This window comes from Haliotis rufescens, unplaced genomic scaffold (assembly GCF_023055435.1).
Source record: "Haliotis rufescens isolate VD_foot unplaced genomic scaffold, xgHalRufe1.0.p SCAF_8, whole genome shotgun sequence".
Classification (NCBI taxonomy): domain Eukaryota; kingdom Metazoa; phylum Mollusca; class Gastropoda; order Lepetellida; family Haliotidae; genus Haliotis; species Haliotis rufescens.
In genome coordinates this window covers 43,705,906-43,727,380 of record NW_025964372.1, presented here as the reverse complement: position 1 = coordinate 43,727,380, position 21,475 = coordinate 43,705,906, and the positions used below count along the sequence as shown (strand labels likewise).

The window sequence follows — 21,475 nt, the reverse complement described above, 5'->3', positions numbered from 1 at the left end:
AGTTTAACTGATCCACTTATCATAGATCCACGATCACCAGACTCTCCCTTGGGTCCTTGCATTACCCGCTGGCCTACCCCACCTGCCTAGTTTAACTGATCCACTTACCATAGATCCATGATCGCCAAACTCTCCCTTGGGTCCTTGCATTAGACACTCTCCTACCCCACCTCCCTGGTTTAACTGATCCACTTACCATAGATCCACGATAGCCAGACTCACCCTTGGTTGCTGGCATTAGACACTCTCCTACCCCACCTCCCTGGTTTAACTGATCCACTTACCATAGATCCGCAATCACCAGACTCTCCCTTGGGTCCTGGCATTACCCACTAGCCTACCCCACCTCCCTTGTTTAACAGATCAACTTACCATAGATCCACGATCGCCAGACTCTCCCTTGGGTCCTGGGGGGCCAGGCATGCCCTGAATACCTGGGAGACCTGTGGGTCCCAACAAACCTCTGGGGCCCTCGGAACCCTGGAGAAACAACCACAGATACACATAACATGCCTCGCCGAGACACTGCACTAACAGCATGAGCATGAGCTAAGTAGCTGCAATAGGTAATGACTGCACTCTTACAATATCACTGTTGTATACTCACCGACAAGAGAAACGCGATTACCATACATGTTGGTTAATATATGAAGAATTACTCATGTTCAAGAGATATTAGAATGGTTTGATGCACAAATGAACATAATGGTATGCTGTGTGAATCAATGCTCATGAAGGCATCACATGTGACGTCATAGATCCATGACTCGAGATACACCATTTGTGCAGGATTAGTGTGTAAAGTTTGGAAATCACGTGCAGCATATCGTGGTAAGAATAAAGACACTCTGTGGTGACACTTGACTGATAGTTACTTTTGTCATTAATTGGTACACATTGGAAACATCTCTTCTTAATGTACATACTTCTCTATATGTTTCTATGGTTCGCGTTTCTTTTGGCGGTGAGAACATTATATTCCAAATGTGAACATGATCACATGGAACAAAGTTCATTTCTTTGAGAATTTGTTATTGATGTAAATGATCAGTATCCGGGAGTGAGTGAGTGAGTGAGTGACATAGTTTTTACACCACTTTTGGCAAACTTCCAGCAATATCACAATGAAGGACACTCCCACATGCTTCACACGTTAAACCCACATAGGGAATCCAGCACAGTCCTTCAGTGTGCCAGGCAAATGGTTCAACCACTAGGCCACTCCACCGTTCCCATTTACATAGCCTCACTATTGTCATAGCTGAAGATCATTTTGAGCATCTTGGAATGTGTTATAATAATCACACAACTAACTCTTTAATAACCATGGTTACATGGTCAAATATGTTATAAATGTTACACTACTGAATAGCAAATAGTTCCAGTGGCAGTTTGTACCCATCCCAACAAAGTGTAGAATGCCAGCACTAGATGCTCTCCAGCCCTCGTCACCCACCTTCTTGCCTCGCACTCCCTGCACACCTCGCAGTCCATGTTCTCCATAGGGGCCCTGAAAAACACATCACATCACATGACACTTCACATGACACATCACATGGCACGAACCCACCCTTATTATTGAGGATTTCCCCTTTCTTGAAGTAAACTTCTTTACTGATGAGTAAACATCAATATTAATCATAAAAAATTGGGACTGTAGAAAAGAATATATTGTCCCAGAAAATTCTCTTGAAATAAATAATTATGCTTCAGGCTGTTGAAAGAAAGGAGAAATTATCTGCCACAAAAATTACATTTGTTGCAAGGCGATTTTCTTCATCTTCATGCTAATGGCTTTAATTAAAATAAATATCTGGTTTTGCAGCTGTAGCTGAAACAATATCTAACCTCCAGACAAAATCCCAGGCAATGAGAAATCACTAAATTAAATAATTCCCTGCTTAGGCAAGTTGGCATGACGACTGGTGTATAAAGACTTACTGGTGGACCCGCTGCACCCTGTGGTCCCTGAGGTCCTTGTGGTCCAGGTGGCCCCTGAAACACAGACAATACAGCATGGAATATAGACAATTCAGCATGGAAGATAGACAATACAACAGGAAATATAGACAATACAGCAGGGAATATAGACAATACAGCAGGGAATATAGACAATACAGCAGGGAATATAGACAATACAGCAGGGAATATAGACAATACAGCAGGGAATAAAGACAATACAGCAGGGAATATAGACAATACAACAGGGAATACAGACAATACAGCAGGGAAAACAGACAACACAGCAGGGAATACAAACAATATAGCAGGTAATTCAGACAATACAGCAGGGAATATAGACAATACAACAGGGAATATAGACAATACAACAGGGAATACAGACAATACAGCAGGGAAAACAGACAACACAGCAGGGAATACAAACAATATAGCAGGTAATACAGACAATACAGCAGGGAATACAAACAATATAGCAGGGAATACAGACAATACAGCACGGAATATAGACAATACAACAGGGAATATAGACAATACAGTGGGGAATACAGACAATACAGCAGGGAATACAGACAACACAGCAGGGAATACAAACAATATAGCAGGTAATACAGACAATACAGCAGGGAATACAAACAATATAGCAGGGAATACAGACAATACAACAGGGAATATAGACAATACAGTGGGGAATACAGACAATACAGCAGGGAATACAGACAACACAGCAGGGAATATAGACAATACAGTGGGGATTACAAACAATATAGCATGGAATACAACAATACATCAGGGAATACAGACAATACAGCATGGAATATAGACAATACAACAGGGAATATAGACAATACAGCATGGAATATAGACAATACAGCAGGGAATACAGACAATACAGCATTGAATACAAACAATACAACAGGGAATACAGACAATACAGCAGTGAACACAATACAGCAGGGAATACAGACAATACAGATAATACAGCATGGGATTCAAACAATACAGCATGGAATATAGACAATACAACAGGGAATACAGACAATACAGCAGGGAATACAAACAATACAGCAGGGAATATAGACAATACAGCATAGGATTCAAACAATACAGCATGGAATATAGACATTACAGCAGGGAATACAGACAATACAGCAGGGAATATAGATAATACAGCAGGGAATATAGACAATACAGCATGGAATAACGACAATACAGCAGGGAATACAGACAATACAGCAGGGTATACAAACAATATAGCAGGGAATATAGACAATGCAGCAGGGAATACAAACAATACATCAGGGAATATAGACAATGCAGCAGGGGATACAGACAATACAGCAGGGAATACAAACAATACAGCAGGGAATAAAACAATACATCAGGGAATACAGACAATACAACAGGGAATACAGACAATACAGCAGGGAATATAGACAATACAGCAGGGAATACAAACAATACAGCAGGGAATACAGACAATACAACAGGGAATACAGACAATACAACAGGGAATATAGACAATACAGCAGGGAATACAAACAATACAGCAGGGAATACAGACAATACAACAGGGAATACAAACAATACAGCAGGGAATATAGATAATACAGCAGGGAATATAGACAATACAGCATGGAATGCAAACAATACAGCAGGGAATACAGACAATACAGCAGGGAATACAAACAATACAGCAGGGAATAAAACAATACAGCACGGGATATAGATAATACAGCAGGGAATACAGACAATACAGCAGGGAATACAGACAATACAGCAGGAAATACAGACAATACAGAAGGGAATACAGACAATACAGCATCTCCTATTTCCACATACCTTTGTCAGTAAACAAAGGGAGAAGACAGCTCAGAACTGTTATTCACTACATGGTATGTGGTATATGAGCAATGAGTGAATGTTTCATAACACACAGTCAGCATTCGGCGACTGTACATGATCATATCTGAGCCAGACTTAACGTGAATGAGCACCCAATCTTCTTTAGTCAGATTTGAATGACAAGCATGAGGTCAGCAGACATAATAGAGGCTATACAGAAATGACATCATAGCTCCAGTAACTCCATATTCTTCAGCAACCCATGCTTGTTTGACTTGGATGATGCTTGTCATCATATCCCAACTCATTAGATCAATGCTCATGATGTCAATCACTGGATTGTCTGGGCCAGACTTGATTACTTTCAGACCACCATCATGTAGCTGGAATATTGCTGACTGCAGTGTTAAACAACAAACAAACCACAGCTCCACCCAAGCTTGGGTTGGTTAGGTTGGTTTGTTGTTTAACGCCGCACTCAGCAATATTCCAGCTATATGACGGCGGTCTGTAAATAATCAAGTCTGGACCAGACAATCCAGTGATTATTATTCATGTGCATCAACCCACGCAATTGGGATTGATGACCGTGCATCAACCAAGTCAGCGAGCCTGACCACAGATCCCGTTAGTCACCTTTTACGACAAGCATAGTCGCCTTTTACAGCAAGCATGGGTTCTGAAGACCTAATCTACCCCGGAATCTTCATGGGTCCCCAAGCTGGGGAGACTGATCTGAGCAAAACAATAGCAAGTATAAAGGTAATAGCTTACAAATGGTCCATCATCACCCTTGAATCCTCTCTCTCCTGGGGGGCCAGGATCTCCCTGGAAACAAGAATATGTAAAGGATATATCATATTTCCTACACATCTCATCCAATACATCATATCTGGTCAAGTCGTGGTCAGATCTGGAGCACATCTACACATGCAGAAAATGTGTAACAAGTAATAATATCAAAACTTTTATTGCAGAATCATCCTCATTATTGTAATATTAAATTGCTTCTGGATAAAAAAAGTGATTTGGTTCCAATGAGCAACCCTAATTTAAGATGCTGACCTGAGGTGAGGTGAGGTGAAGTGGGGTTGAACGTCTTGTCCAAGATTATTGCACTTATATAGTGACGTGCATGCACGTGTGTGTGTGGCTGATTGTACTAGTCCTGACTAATGACGATTTTATAGCTCTAGCCCACTGAGATACCATGCCGCAGTTTAACATGAATACCCCACTCAGACACAGTATACTGACTCCGAGTCGTCCAGTCCTTGTTTTAGCCTCTTAATGCCAAGGGACAGGCAGAGCAACAACAAGTATCATCATTTAACGTCTTTTGGTATGACACAGCCAGGGATCGAACCTAGGCCTTCCACTCTACAGGTGAACGCTCTACCCCTAGACAACAGAGGCGGTCTTAACCTAAGGGTTACTTTGTGCTACTCAGTGTTCATGTCAAAACAAAAATTAAATACACCATATCTTTACAGTTGTAGCATTTAGAAAAAATACAAAAAGCTTTGTGTCAAAATTTGTGAGGCTTCTGTCCATGGGTAAATCAGTAGAGGTTTCCACTGTCACAACTAAAGTGTACCAATAAAACTCCTGGATTAGAAATTAAAGACTCTTGTCAAGTGCAATGAAGCTGAAACAAATAAGTCAGTTTATTTATTTCGACAAGAACACGGTGAAAGACGTACCTTATCTCCCTCCAAGCCTGGGGCACCCACAGGTCCAGATGGTCCTCTGTAGCCCTGGAACATGTATACATTATCACAACATGCCCAACACATGTATAAATGCACACACTAGTTTCATCATACAAACGATTACTGTAATATGTATATAGCAGAACTTTTTCATACCAAATACATGTACTACAATCTGTTATAATCACTATAGAATGATATAGCATAGATATTGTGTAATTATTTTCTCACTGCAAAAGTTAATATTTACTTCACATTGATTGGCTGATTCATACACATTGTTCCATATGTTATTATCAGCAATGTGACATCATCATGCTGTCAGTGTATTACTGCTAATAAGTGAAGAAGATGTTATGTGACTGGCAAATCCACAATTGAAAAGCAAATCCTAAAACCAATTGTGGATAATATAGTATAAACTACTTTCAAATAGCTAAATTATGGATTAACTTTCCTTTGTCAAGACTTGTGAATTAATTCAAATACCCTCAGCTTGTACTCTTCACTAATGTAACATGTAACATTAGACACACTATGTTGCAAAATACGTTGTCACATTATGAAGATTTATTCCCTGCAACCTAGCCATATCACTTGAATGCAAACATAATAATAACAAAATTAACAACAATAATAATGACCTAGTGACCCAATCAACACACTGATAATGACCTACCCTTGGTCCCTGCGGTCCCTGGACTCCAGATTGACCAGGAATGCCCTCTTGGCCCTGAAAGACAAACATCGCACATTAGATATTGGAGTGAGTGAGTTATCTATGTTCAACCACTATTGATCAGTATTTCAGTTACATCACAGCATCATCCCTTGCCATAAATGGACACATACTGAAAAATGCATTAACTTTATGGCAAATGCAATGAATTTTTTTTACAAATAATATTATATTATTACCAACTTTTATTTGCTTGATTTATCAAGGAATGACATGTTAGCTCACCATATCTCCCTTCAACCCTCTCTTGCCAAGTGGGCCGGGCATGCCAATACGGCCCTGGAAGATAACGCAAAATAATTAGTAGATGATAATCAATTGTCACAGAAAATAAATACAAAAATGACATGAGCATGGATATAAGTAACAGCATAGTTTCAATCAACATATTCATTTTTATGAAAAAGGAAAGACTCTCAAGTTTCTGTGTTTCAAGAGTTTCAGTAAACTTGTGTAAAGTCTTTTGTGAGTTTAAATAAATCTTTCAGGGATTTATCTTGGGTACCCTTGATATTGTTCAAAATTGAGTTTTATTGATGTTTATATTTTGTAACTTCTGAGTAAAATTTGGAATTGTTAATTCAAATTGGGAATTTGTTCTGCCATTTGCTGCAGACTTAGGGCCGTACATCAGCCTCTGAGACGGTCTAGATAAATCCCTGAGAAGCTGCTGGACTCCTTACCCTGATGCCTGTCGATCCTGCCGGGCCTGGCTCTCCCTGGGAACCCTTCTCTCCCTGAAACAACAACACACTGTCTCCAGAACTGGAATCACAGACACCACGTGCACTGCATAGTTTAAGTGTTGTTTCTTAAAACACTTCCACAGAGATTTCTGTAACGGAGAAATCGCTCAAATTTGTTGATAATACTTTCAGAATCAATATATTCAAGTGATTTCTCCGACTTCGAACATGTTATGGTTGATTTATTTTTTTCTCTATCCTTTCGCATGATGACCTATAGTTGCATCATTTTTATTTACGAATGTTCAGAACGGCCAGTGAATTCACTACAACAACAAAACCAAGACGGTTGAAGGGACAGTTCTTAAGCTGTAGCACAATTACATACATGGTTGTGGTTTGGGCGTTTCATGTTTTACGCCGCACCCAGCAATTTGACTTACTGTTTCCCAGATGAATTTTAAATGATGAATTAAATCAGATTGGTTCGAGATTGCAGATTAACGGAAATGCATCAACATACAATTTACATTCTTACTAAACCAATTACATGATGGTTAGGGAAGAGAATTGATGGATGTCAACTTCTTTATTAGGAGGAACACAATGTTTCGGAGTACGCTCGTATATACTTACTCCTTCATCAGGTGAATAAAGGAGTAAGCATTTACTCCGAAATGTTGTGTTCCTCGTAATAAAGAAGTTGACATCATTAAATTTTCTTCCTTATGTCTATCACTTCTGAAGGCCTTTTCAAAGACTTGATACATGCCAGTGAAATGAAATAGAAATTGAAATTGACAAACAAACAAAATAAATTAGTTGGGGGAAGAGTTTGGCATCACGACAGTCTCCGCTTGTTTGTAAACATAACGGTCATTCAGTTGCAAGTTCAACTCCACACATGGCTGTGGCCACCTATCTCAGTGGGGAGCTGTGACTGGTAGCTGTAAGGAGCTTGTTAATTCAGTTACAAAGGGAGACTACTCACGTGAGGTCCTTGAGGTCCAACTGGGCCACCTGTACCAGGAATACCACTCTCGCCCTGCAAGTGTATAGTTTATAGGAATATAGTATATATACTCACAACATGGAAACACAATAATCAATTAGTTTATAGTAAAATAGCATATACTCTCACTTCATCAAACATCAATTGATATTAGTTTGTAGGAACATAGTATAAAAACACACCACAATATACTAATTTGTAGGAATATAGTACATGCATTTTTAGGAGATCAAGAGATATCAAATCATTCTAGAATTTCAGTTTTAACGTACTAGTCATAGATTCTCACCTCAATACCTGCCACGGCGGCAGGTATCTAATGAAATATGGAATTTTTAACACATCCATTCAGAAGGTATATTGTATGAAATATAAAAATACAGTTTTACAGATGTCAAAAGCAGCATTACTCTGCCAGCTACTGCAGGTCCAGTGTATATACTCACAGCAGGTTCAGGGAAACAGTGTATATACTCACAGCAGGTCCAGGGAATCCTCTCTCTCCGGGGAAACCTCCGTGTCCGGGGGGTCCAGGGGGTCCAGCCTCACCACGTGGTCCAGCCGGACCCTGAAACATTCACTCACACTGGTCAACTCCTGACTCATACTAAGTCGTATCCAGGATTCGCACAGCATTTCAGTAAAAGAACATTCAAGTTTTGTCAAGATGTCTCTCGAAAAAATCTGAGGCTATACATTTGACCTAAAAAATAATTATTTTTTTTCATTCAAAAATATGATATGCTTCGGGACACATGCTATCGGGATGAAAAGAAGAAACCTCTACAATTGTTTTTTATTAAAATTAATATTTCAACATCCCCAAAGCCGAATCCCCAATTTCCAATACCATTAAAAATTGCTCTACATCTCTCATCTGAGTGAAAATAACAAAACACTCCACCAAGAAGAATTTGTCTAAACTTCAATTTGAACAAAACTAATTCTATAAAAAGCCTATGAGACCCCTGCCAGTTAAACACCAGGGCCATGTTCAAAAAGATTCTATGAAACTTCTAAGAAATAGCTAAAGTTGTCTGAGAAAATGATTAGCTAAGATTTTTACTTAAGAGCAACTTTCAGCTATGTCCTAAGAGAAACTCTCAGAGGAATTTCCACCGAATCTGGAATAAATCAACTAAGTATAGAAATATTTTATGAGAAAACTCTCAAAGGGAATTTCCACTGTATCTAAGGTAAATCCTGAGCTATTTAGAGAAATAAAGGTACTCTTTAAACTTTCGAAGGACAATTTTCTCAGACATAAGACTTCCTAAGCACGCAAAGAACTTATATGAATATGTCCCCAGTACTCTTTAGATCTTCAAAGAAGTTGGGAGTCACATGCTTCTAAAACATGAGTAAGGCCTTACGCTGCTTTTAGCAATATTCCAGCAATATCACAGCGGGGGACACCAGAAATGGGCTACACACATTGTACCCATGTTGGTAATCAAACCCGGGTCTTTTGCGCGACGAGTGAACGCTTTAACCACTAGGCTACCCGACCGCCCCTCTAAACTATGACAACATGATGAGTAAGAACATGATGACAGTAAGTTGGTGTATATATCTTATATACCTCTCCTCCAGGCTTTCCTCCAGCGCCAGGCAGACCAGTATCACCAGGTGGACCCTGAAACATCCTCCACACGTAAAGGGGCGACCAACAACTTGGTGTTCATGATTAAACATAAACAGCCTCATAGTTGTATACAAAATATAACAGCCCATGTAAAAATGAGATTTGTTTACAATTCTAATCATAATAAATTAGTCAGTTTGAAATGTAATATCTGGAAAATACACTAAATATGAGTAATTAATTACTATTGCTCATTACTTGTATTTAACATATTGATTATAGCTAGTGGTTGACAGTCCTCTCATGGGATCCCCCAGCTTCTAACACTGAGAGTATCCAATGTTGGACTTACCGTATTCGTCGTAATAAGCGCTCAGGGCGCTCTCAAAATTAGAAAAAGGGGGCTCTTATTAGAATATAATTTTAGTGAGAAAACAACAGAGTTGAAAGATCGTAAATTTCAGGGTTTATGCTGACAGCCAGAAATGATACAAAAGAAAAGTCTGTGCGTATTATAGACAACAGATATATTTTCCAGAATTTAATTGCCCATAATTAAGGATGCATATTACACACGAGTGCGTATTATACATGAATAAATAAGTCTTGTGTACATTGATCAGTCAGAAGTTGTGCCAATTGGGATTGTTCACTAGCCAATATATTAACAAATATTGCCGTGGGCTCTTATTAGAGCGGGGTGCTTATTACATCGAATACGGTAGTTAACAATTCAAGAATGACCATTGGTTAAAAAAAAGCAGTTAATAATAAACGATAGTGGAAACTTCATACATTTGAGCATTCTTTTTTCTGTATCCTTCATATAATTAATAACAAATAAACTAAATGATAACATTATTCTGCAAAAGAGCTCATCTACCATCCAACAATTAAACAGAAACAGGCCTTATGATGAAGCTAAACTCAGCATCCCAACAAGATCACTATTATGACAAAGCATAATTAGAAAATAGATCACAGTTTCATGATAGATACAGAAGGGGGTACTGCATGAAACCAATCAGTGAAAGTGATTAATTAGAACACTACTCACAGGGTTACCAGGGGATCCTCGCTCGCCCTCAGTGCCGGGCTCTCCTGGAGCTCCCTGTGAACGGAGAACAAGACGATTACACCAAATACTGCAGTCAATGATATTTTACACACATTCTACACCGAAAAGTTGCTACTATTGCAACAAAGAACTGATGTTGTCATTAGTTATTAACATATGATAGCACCAATAAATCCAATAATATCTTATCTATACATTTGAAACCATTCTTCTCCAAGTTAAAATAAGAGGTATCTAATCTAAAGTTAGACTACCTCAAATGTAAAAACACAGGTTTATCTCTAAATCATTATAACGTGATTAGATATCAGTGAGTTTCTTACAGACTTATGTCATGTGTCTGAATATCTGATGTCTGGAATAATCACTGGGATAGTGATGATAAACTGATCAAGAATATGAACATTTAAACAATTTGAGGGCAATACAGAGTTTTACTCACAGGAGGTCCCATGACGCCGATTGGTCCAGGTTGGCCGGGGGATCCTGGCAGACCCTGTCGAGACAAACAACACAGTAGTGGGGTGGACTACATCCTACCACAGTACAAGTTCTACACTGCAACTGGTAGATATACAGGAAACTAATAGGGCACACAAGTATTAGAGTAAGTGAGTGGATTTGAAGAGGACCACTTCCATGGATAGGTTAGTGGTTCAATCCTGTGGCCATGTCAATTCAAAAGACATAGACAATGGTACTTTTTGTTACCCTGCTTTGAGCTCAGAAACTTGTCAGGTTGGAGTCCGTATATTGTGTCTGAGTTGGGTATCCATGTTAAACTGTGGCATGGTATCTCAGTTTGCTTGCACTATTAAACCATTATAAGTCCAGTATAGTACAAACAGCCACACACACAGAAGCATGCATGCAATATAAGTGAAATAATCTTGAACGTTACAAATTCCATCTCACTATCCCAACTGTTCAGCAATACATCAGCCATATCAAATCATCCTGCAAAGTTTTTTCAGCTAGCTTATAATTTTTTAGTTTGGACCAGGAAAACCAGTGGCTGAAATCATGAGCAACAGACATGGCATGATGACACGTAAACAGCCAACCACCTGCTCCAAGTCTATCCTCTCTAAAGGCCATGCAGCAATAGATGATAGGGACCTATTCTTACCCTGTTCCCCTGGGGGGGGGGCAAGTGTTTGCAACAACAGGCAGTCGGCAGTTTACCCCAAATATCCCCTATCGGATCCCTTCTAGAAGGAAGATTGCAAGTCTGTGAAAAGAAGCTCTATACTCACAGGTTCACCACGGTCACCATTGAAGCCAGGCATACCATCCTTTCCTGGGAGACCCTGGAAATAAACACATGGGATAAATTATTTATACAACACTGAGTCCAAACAAGGCTTTAATATCTACAATATCATACCATTATTGAAACAAATACATCAATATGATTATTCATGACGATAAATCAAATCTTCACGTTTAAGTATAATAATTATGTAATGATGATGTAAACAAAGGATTTTATCATTTGCATAACATGCCACTTTTTTTACTTTGGGAAACATCGGATTTGTGATTATATAGGCTTAGTGAGAATGTGAATGTGGTTTCCTAATGCAATTTGCAATAATTCACTATGAGACCAACCATTTGTAAAAATAATTATGCTTCAGACTTTTGATAAAAAAAAGAAATTGCCTGCCACAAATATTACATTGTTGCACAGTGTTTTTCTGAGGCTCTTTGTCTTAAATAAAAAATATTTGGTTTTGTAGCTGCAGCTGAAAAAATCTCTAATCTGGCCGCTTACGCTTGATCCGGGAGGTCCCATGAGCCCAGTTGGTCCGGGCTGTCCCTGTATTCCCTGTTCTCCCTGGAAGCCTGGGGGCCCGGGAGCTCCGGTATCACCCTTGGGGCCCAGTGGGCCGGGGATGCCCTGCTTTCCTCGCTCGCCTTGCTGACCCTGTAACAAATAACTCAATAGCAACAAAAGTCATCTTTTGCCACAAATCTAGACACATTATTTGGCCTTATAGCGAAACACCATTAATCTGGACGGTCATGTTTTCTCCAGAAGGATTGTTTGTTGTTTAACGCCGCACTCAGCAATATTCCAGCAATATGACGGCAGCCTATAATTAATCAAGTCTGGACCAGACAATCCAGTGATTGACATCATGAGCATCGATCCACGCAGTTGACATACAATGACGTGCAAGCCTGACCACCCGATGTCATTAGTCGCCTCTTATGACAAGGTTCAGAAGGTGCATGGGAGTCCATCATACACGAGGACGGTACCATTGCTGTAATGGAGACAGCGTTTCATCAACTAAGTGGAACCAGATGAAGCTATAAAACTAAAGGACCAGTGATTTATGATAATCATCAGATGTACAGACTCAATGGGTGCGAATTAGGGGATCCAAAGAACATGACAGTCTAATTGGGCCCAGAAAAGATCAACAATCAATTGGGAAGATCACCCCTAGTCTCTCATACTCACACTGAAAAGAAAATATCCAGAAATTCCCATTCAAGTCTACAATATTTTTTCAAGTCTAGATATCTTAATTTTGAACACAACCATCTTCCTGAGGCAAGAGAGTTAACTGACTTTAAAAGTCCAGTTTCCACCTTTGCCGAACTAGGCTGGAATTCCTGGGCTCTATCGTCGCGCCACCAGTGGCTATTACGAGTTATGTCCTTTCTATGCCTCTCCTATTGACCAATCAGATTCAACCTCTCGTATCACTTGCATTTGTTTCAAACAAAATGGTGGCGCCCAGTCAAGACGATCTGATCGATAAACAAGATCTATATTGTGATAAAACGAGTCTTACATCGCGAAGTGCATCAAATCACGTGACCACCTTGATTAAAAACATGAAAAGATTTAGAAAATATCTGTTGACAACGAGTTAGCGGTGCACATGCTTTGCAAATCCTGCAGTCGAACGAAATCTGCATGACACTCTACGAACCGGATTTCAATTTCGGTGCGTGATTTTGATTGGACTATGCATAGACTCGTTAGTCCAGCCAAAATCTAACTCCATAATATGAGCCTAGTTCGGCAAGGGTGGAAACTGGACTTATATAGTCAGTTAACTCACTTGCCTCGGGAAGATGAAACACAACAGATTCCGTCGACATCTTTGTATTATATACTAAAAGACAATATCCTAAACATATTTTCAGAGATTTAATGCTAGTCTAGATCACCCCACAGACAGACAAACAGACAGACAGACAGACAGACAGACAGACAGACAGATTTATTTTGTATATGCGGCCATAAGAACAATGACATTTTGTTGTAGGAAAATTTGTCATAGAGCACCACTTGTATATTGGATCTGACCCCCATTGATAAAGAACACATGTTTGGTTGTACACTCCTGAAACAAAATCCAACATGCCCGCTAACCTACCCTGGGTCCATGTTCGCCTCTCTCCCCTGGGGGTCCGTGTACTCCCTGAAACACAACATATTCTGGATGAAAGCATTCACAAATCTGAGTTATTATAGGGTCAAAATCCATTCTTGAGGATACATAAATATTGTTAGATGTTATTGTTATAGTGATGAAATATGATATTTATCTGATAATACCTAACTAATACCTCACTCGAGTGAAATAACACTTCATGACAGACCTTTCAGTCTTCCTCAATGACATTGTGGTTTTCAGAGTAAGATGATGCGGTTACTAAGAAAATATGCAATAAAGAGAACATTTGTAATTTTTTCAATAAATGCTTCTCATGAACAAAATGACGTTGTCAGGTCACCATATTAGATAAACATGTTATCTGACAAGAAAGTGCCTACATTTACTAAATATTCAAAGTTGGTACCACAAAAACTATAAATTCCAACAAAAACAACTCATATCAGATAATAATTAATGGCAATAAAGATTTCGACAGGTCACATGGTTATGTGATAAATATTCAAAGCAGATAGCCCAGTAACTCAAATAGGATACACATTCAACAATATTGCAGATTATAAATCTGCTGAAATCATAAATTTACAGTCACAAATGATATGCTGAATTAGATTTGACATTTTAAGGCATCTCTGTACATGAATATAAGGGGAGATAACTGACCAACTTCCCACGAGCTCCTCTCCTTCCACGACGACCATTCCGGCCACGTTCGCCCTAAACACACAAATATTGAAAAGAACATTTTCACCAACAGAAACAGCATCTTGTTTAATTAATATGTAATGATAAACAAAAGCTTTCATCTTAGTTTAGATAAATTGCAAAACATGCAAGGTTATGGAAACTTGAATTTTGTAGAGTAAATAGTCAGTGATTAGATACTGACTTTATAAATTGTTATACAAACTGAAAGCTGCACTAACTAGAGTTCAATATCATAAAATGCAGGCAATCAGAATGAAGATAAGTTGACTACATATATATGGAATTTATCACACACCTTCTCTCCAGGGGGTCCTGGGTATCCAGGGAAACCAGGAATTCCAATCCTACCCTGCAAAAAAACAAAACAAATTGAATTATAACACTGTTTGAATATGGAACTGCAGACAAATAGCTTGTACAAAATCAAGAATATAAGAATATAAGATATCCTTTTCTTAATTAATAAAATAATTGCTAGATTTTTCATGAGGGATCATAAAACGATTATCTCACCTTTTCTCCGCCCATTCCAACTGGGCCGACCTCACCAGGTGGACCAGAGTCTCCCTGCCAAAATAAACCAACCGATTTACAAATGAAAATAATATACATGTGATATCATAACATTTAAGACATCATATTATAATCAACATAACTATTGGTACATGTAACTGCAAAAATAATTTTAGTTATGAATTCGCAAATGTTATTTTACAGAATCCGTACCTTGGTGCCATCAATACCCTCGATACCGATGGGTCCACGGATGCCGAAGTTGCCTTTGTCACCCTTGTTACCCATGCCGCCTTTCATTCCATCGAGACCAGGAGTTCCCTAAACATGAAATACACACAGTTACCTATCAAGGACACTTCAACAAGATTACAATGAGTGTAACAATACACCTCTGTTTTTCAAGTGACTCCAAGTAGTAATACAGAAACGTTTGCTATACAGTTGGTTGGTTTGTTGTTTAACGCCGCACTCAGCAATATTCCAGCTATATGACGGCGGTCTGTAAATAATCGAGTCTGGACCAGATAATCCAGTGATTAATATCATGAGCATCGATCCACACAATTGGGATCGATGACATGCATCAACCAAGTCAGTGAGCCTGACCACCCGATCCCGTTAGTCGCCTTTTACGACAAGCATAGTCGCCTTTTACGGCAAGCATGGGTTGCTGAAGATCTATTCTACACCGGATCTTCACGGGTCGTTTGCTATACAAATCCTTCTCTGTGAGGCTCAGAAGTTATCTATCAACCCTTGTTTGCTATACAGTGAAATCTATTGTTGTGGACATTGGATGATGTCATAGAGGCATATCCACACAAATTTGAGGCAAATGAGTAAATTGTTTAGCTGTGATAAGTCAGTAAAATAAGCAAGGGTCTGCGACCTTTTGAAAATGGACTTGAGAAACATGCAGTGATCAAGAACTTGTAGATTTGTGTTTGGGCTCTGGCTTCTTTGTGAGGCTGAGAACTGATAATCAACCCTTGTAAATACATAGGACTCAATGACAGGTTTCCACTGTGTGCAGAATATACCATTATTACACGCTTGGATGATATCACACAGATACGTCATGTCCGTGATGAAGTTATCGCCCGCCTGGAGGGGACATTATCAAGTGAGGTCATCCACTATACATTAGGTACCATTAACCAGTTCAGTGACTTAGCCCTTTGCTTTGTTTGTTTGTTTGTTGTTTAACGCCGCACTCTGCAATGTTCCAGCTATATGACGGCGGTCTATAAATAATTGAGTCTGGACCAGACAATTCAGTGATTGACATAAGAGCATTGATCCACGCAATCGGAATCAACCAAGTCAGCGAGCCTCTCCACCCAATTCTGCTAGCCGCCTCTTAGCATAGTCGCCTTTTATGTTGCAAGGTGGGTTGCATAAGTCCTATTCTACCCTGGATCTTCACGTGTCCTTCGCCCTTTGCCAACTATTACGCCATGTACTTGGAGGAAAACATTTTCCATAATCATAAGAAATCTCTGCTAAAAGCAGTTATTTGTACAATTCCGCCTATAGAATAAATCTTTGATGCCTATCAAATAGTGATGATTCCAGGTGTTATCTGACAGTGACACCCATCACAAACACATACAAAGGCAAGGCAATTTTTCACATGAAATAATGCAATAACTGCATTCAATACAATGCTTGAATGCTTTAAAGGGGCCTTTAATATTGTAAACCTACTCAAACAACTTCTGAGCAAGAGTTGTATGATCCACCATGGACAGGAAATATGCCACAGTTCACAGGGTATGAACACATTTGACTGGTCATTACAACAGAACTGCAGTGATATCAGGTGTGTAACCTACCTTGGGTCCAGTGTCACCAATAGGTCCTCTGGGTCCAGAGTCTCCCTTCACCCCACGGGGTCCAGGGTAGCCAATCACGCCCATTGGTCCACGAGGACCCTGAAACAACAACATTGTCACACATGATCAAGATGCCAGGCCAGGAACAACAACAACAACAACATCATCATCATCATCATCATCATCATCATCATCATCATCATCATAATAGGAAGAAGAAAACAACAAAAATAATAATTTGTTTGTTGATTTAACGCCATAATCAGCAATATTCCAGCTATATGACGGCGGCCTGTAAATAATTGAATCTGGACCAGACAATGCAAAATATTTGTAACATTTATATCAAGCAACATATATAAGAGACTTAGAGCGATACTTACACCATCACCCTTGGGTCCTGATTCACCATTATCGCCGTTCATACCCTAAAACAAACATACAATTTGACGAAGAGCAGTCATTTTTCAAGTTTACATCGGAACCCATTGTACTTGAATAGCAAAGCCTATCAAATTGATACATACTGAACACACTTGAAACAACTACACCAAGTCAACAGGTACCCTGATACACAATTCTCTGAATGAACTTTAATTTCAATACAACAAAAAGAAAAAGGTTGATTATTAAGAAGCACATTTTTAATATCTCAAATTCACATTATTCATAGACAATTCAGAAATGTATCATACTCAATAAGTCATGACTCTATATAATAAATATTCAAACAATATTGTTACAGCTGCTAGTTATCTCCACTGTAATGTTAACACCTGGTAGTCTCAGATATAATATCCTACTTGTATGGAATATATAGTGTTATTACCGGTGGTCCCATGGCGCCAGGCAGACCAGGGAGTCCAGGCTTTCCAGTGGCGCCCATGATGCCAGAAGGACCATGTCGTCCAGGAGGACCTGGGGGACCCTGGAGGACAGAAGGAAATAGCTGACATGTATACCGCTCAACGTTTGCTAGGGGCAACAGACAAAACTGGTACTGGAGATGACTGTTTAACCATTTAAGGGAAATAGCTGACATGTATACCGCTCAACGTTTGCTAGGGGCAACAGACAAAACTGGTACTGGAGATGACTGTTTAACCATTTAAGGGAAATAGCTGACATGTATACTGCTCAACGTTTGTTAGGGACAACAGACAAAACTGGTACTGGAGATGACTGTTTAACCATTTAAGGGAAATAGCTGAGATGTATACCTCTCAACGTTTGCTAGGGACAACAGACAAAACTGGTACTGGAGACGACTGTTTAACCATTTAAGGGAAATAGCTGACATGTATACCGCTCAACGTTTGCTAGGGGCAACAGAGAAAACTGGTACTGGAGATGACTGTTTAACCATTTAAGGGAAATAGCTGAGATGTATACCGCTCAACGTTTGCTGGGGGCAACAGACAAAACTGGTACTGGAGATAACTGTTTAACCATTTAAGGGAAATAGCTGACATGTATACCGCTCAACGTTTGCTAGGGGCAACAGAGAAAACTGGTACTGGAGATGACTGTTTAACCATTTAAGGGAAATAGCTGACATGTATACCGCTCAACGTTTGCTGGGGGCAACAGACATACTGGTACTGGAGATAACTGTTTAACCATTTAAGGGAAATAGCTGACATGTTTACTGCTCAATGTTTGCTAGGGGCAACAGACAAAACTGGAACTGTGAGATGACTGTTGACCCATTTAAGGGAAATAGCTGACATGTTTACTGCTCAATGTTTGCTAGGGACAACAGACAAAACTGGAACTGTGAGATGACTGTTGACCCATTTAAGGGAAATAGCTGACATGTTTACTGCTCAATGTTTGCTAGGGACAACAGACAAAACTGGAACTGTGAGATGACTGTTGACCCATTTAAGGGAAATAGCTGACATGTTTACTGCTCAATGTTTGCTAGGGACAACAGACAAAACTGGAACTGTGAGATGACTGTTGACCCATTTAAGGGAAATAGCTGACATGTTTACTGCTCAATGTTTGCTAGGGACAACAGACAAAACTGGAACTGTGAGATGACTGTTGACCCATTTAAGGGAAATAGCTGACATGTTTACTGCTCAATGTTTGCTAGGGGCAACAGACAAAACTGGAACTGTGAGATGACTGTTGACCCATTTAAGGGAAATAGCTGACTTGTTTACTGCTCAATATTTGCTAGGGGCAACAGACAAAACTGGAACTGTGAGATGACTGTTGACCCATTTAAGGGAAATAGCTGACATGTTTACTGCTCAATGTTTGCTAGGGACAACAGACAAAACTGGAACTGTGAGATGACTGTTGACCCATTTAAGGGAAATAGCTGACATGTTTACTGCTCAATGTTTGCTAGGGACAACAGACAAAACTGGAACTGTGAGATGACTGTTGACCCATTTAAGGGAAATAGCTGACATGTTTACTGCTCAATGTTTGCTAGGGACAACAGACAAAACTGGAACTGTGAGATGACTGTTGACCCATTTAAGGGAAATAGCTGACATGTTTACTGCTCAATGTTTGCTAGGGACAACAGACAAAACTGGAACTGTGAGATGACTGTTGACCCATTTAAGGGAAATAGCTGACATGTTTACTGCTCAATGTTTGCTAGGGACAACAGACAAAACTGGAACTGTGAGATGACTGTTGACCCATTTAAGGGAAATAGCTGACATGTTTACTGCTCAGTGTTTGCTAGGGACAACAGACAAAACTGGAACTGTGAGATGACTGTTGACCCATTTAAGGGAAATAGCTGACATGTTTACTGCTCAATGTTTGCTAGGGACAACAGACAAAACTGGAACTGTGAGATGACTGTTGACCCATTTAAGGGAAATTAGCTGACATGTTTACTGCTCAATGTTTGCTAGGGACAACAGACAAAACTGGAACTGTTAGTCGTCTAGTACACAAGCCGGGGACACTGGGGACCTGTATGATGCACTCACTGTTGGTCCTGTGGGTCCAGAGTTGCCAGGGGCTCCTGGGGCACCGATGGATCCCTGGAACACACAAACACTACATTATACACAGTACAGAAGGAGAAAACACACATTTTCTTGGAATCTATCGGTGATTCAGTCAAGACACACCCAATGATATAACTTTATAGGATTTTAATGCAAGGATCGGCAAAAATTGTATCTGAAACTATTTTTTTATCAGGAATAATATATTCCAATATCTTGTTATTTTAGTTGCAGCTTTTACTAAATATATTTAAAATAATTATAACCCTAAGCAAAGCAGCTGATTGCTATTGCCGGTTATTATTTTTCACATGGAACCAGTTTGACCAGTCACCGTCGAGGCTCCCGCGAACATGATCGCAAGAACTATGTGTTGACATAGAATCGTCAAACTATAACAAATATGACTTTTAACGAGTCAAAGTATGGCATTTATGATATATGTATCCATTCTCTGTCAACTAAAGTTTGATTCAAGGCGTCAATAGCGGTAATCTGATCGTGGTTGCTGTTAATAACGGTGAGTTGTGCGATCTTCCGATCGCATAACACACGATTTTGCCAAAATTAATTAAAACAATATTAAAAGGAATTTTTAATAAAATTAATGATATAAGTTACAAACATAAGTCCAGATATACAAAGAACACTTTTTTAGCCAGACAGTGTAATTACATGATTCATTTGCGGACTTCAGTATGGATTTGTTGACATGGTATTTCCGAAGTTACGTGCTCACAGTAATGTCCTTCCGTTTGGGGAAAAAACATTAAAACTCATTATTGCGTGTATAATGAGCACCCCCTTCTACACAGCTGTGCGCACTATACTCAAGAAAATATGGTAGTTAACTTTTTGACATTTTTACCTTGCATGTGTATTGTGGTATAATTAGTAAACGTTTTGACATTTTTACCTTGCATGACGTATTGTGGTATAAATAGTAAACGCTTTGACATTTTTACCTTGATGACATATTGTGGTATAAATAGTAAACGTTTTGACATTTTTACCTTGCATGTGTATTGTGGTATAAATAGTAAACATTTTGACATTTTTACCTTGCATGACATATTGTGGTATAAATAGTCAACGTTTTGACATTTTTACCTTGCATGACGTATTGTGGTATAAATAGCAAACGTTTTGACATTTTTACGTTGCATCGGCGTATTGCCATCAGGCCATGACAGCTTGCAATGCATCAACAGTTTGCTGAGTAACTTACCCTGTCTCCCTTGAATCCCATTGAGCCCTCCGACCCTGGCATACCCTGGAACATAAGAGGTGGTACGTCAATCACACAGAACCATCATGTTACCATAGCGACATGTAGATGGAACTCTGTAGGAGTGAGTGAGGTTTTATGCCGCTTTTAGCAATATTCCAGCAAT

At 39.3% G+C, this 21,475-nt stretch overlaps 1 protein-coding gene across 2 annotated transcripts in view; it reads right to left on the bottom strand.

Annotated features, from left to right (window-relative positions):
* The window catches only part of LOC124151948 (collagen alpha-1(I) chain-like), a 108,185-nt gene that overhangs the window by 23,948 nt on the left and 62,762 nt on the right, over positions 1-21,475 (bottom strand). For both annotated transcript variants that reach the window (XM_046524653.2, XM_046524654.2), the window contains exons 18-42: positions 21,310-21,354; positions 20,061-20,114; positions 17,927-18,025; positions 17,481-17,525; positions 17,098-17,196; positions 15,473-15,580; positions 15,260-15,313; positions 15,042-15,095; positions 14,702-14,755; positions 14,018-14,062; positions 12,394-12,546; positions 11,873-11,926; positions 11,059-11,112; positions 10,596-10,649; positions 9,536-9,589; positions 8,432-8,521; positions 7,933-7,986; positions 6,939-6,992; positions 6,481-6,534; positions 6,196-6,249; positions 5,508-5,561; positions 4,579-4,632; positions 1,942-1,995; positions 1,457-1,510; positions 373-480 (exon numbers count right to left, since the gene is read on the bottom strand). In XM_046524653.2, the coding sequence (XP_046380609.2) occupies positions 373-480; positions 1,457-1,510; positions 1,942-1,995; positions 4,579-4,632; positions 5,508-5,561; positions 6,196-6,249; positions 6,481-6,534; positions 6,939-6,992; positions 7,933-7,986; positions 8,432-8,521; positions 9,536-9,589; positions 10,596-10,649; positions 11,059-11,112; positions 11,873-11,926; positions 12,394-12,546; positions 14,018-14,062; positions 14,702-14,755; positions 15,042-15,095; positions 15,260-15,313; positions 15,473-15,580; positions 17,098-17,196; positions 17,481-17,525; positions 17,927-18,025; positions 20,061-20,114; positions 21,310-21,354 (1,656 nt within the window). The remainder of the gene's footprint in view (positions 1-372; positions 481-1,456; positions 1,511-1,941; positions 1,996-4,578; positions 4,633-5,507; positions 5,562-6,195; positions 6,250-6,480; positions 6,535-6,938; positions 6,993-7,932; positions 7,987-8,431; positions 8,522-9,535; positions 9,590-10,595; positions 10,650-11,058; positions 11,113-11,872; positions 11,927-12,393; positions 12,547-14,017; positions 14,063-14,701; positions 14,756-15,041; positions 15,096-15,259; positions 15,314-15,472; positions 15,581-17,097; positions 17,197-17,480; positions 17,526-17,926; positions 18,026-20,060; positions 20,115-21,309; positions 21,355-21,475) is intronic.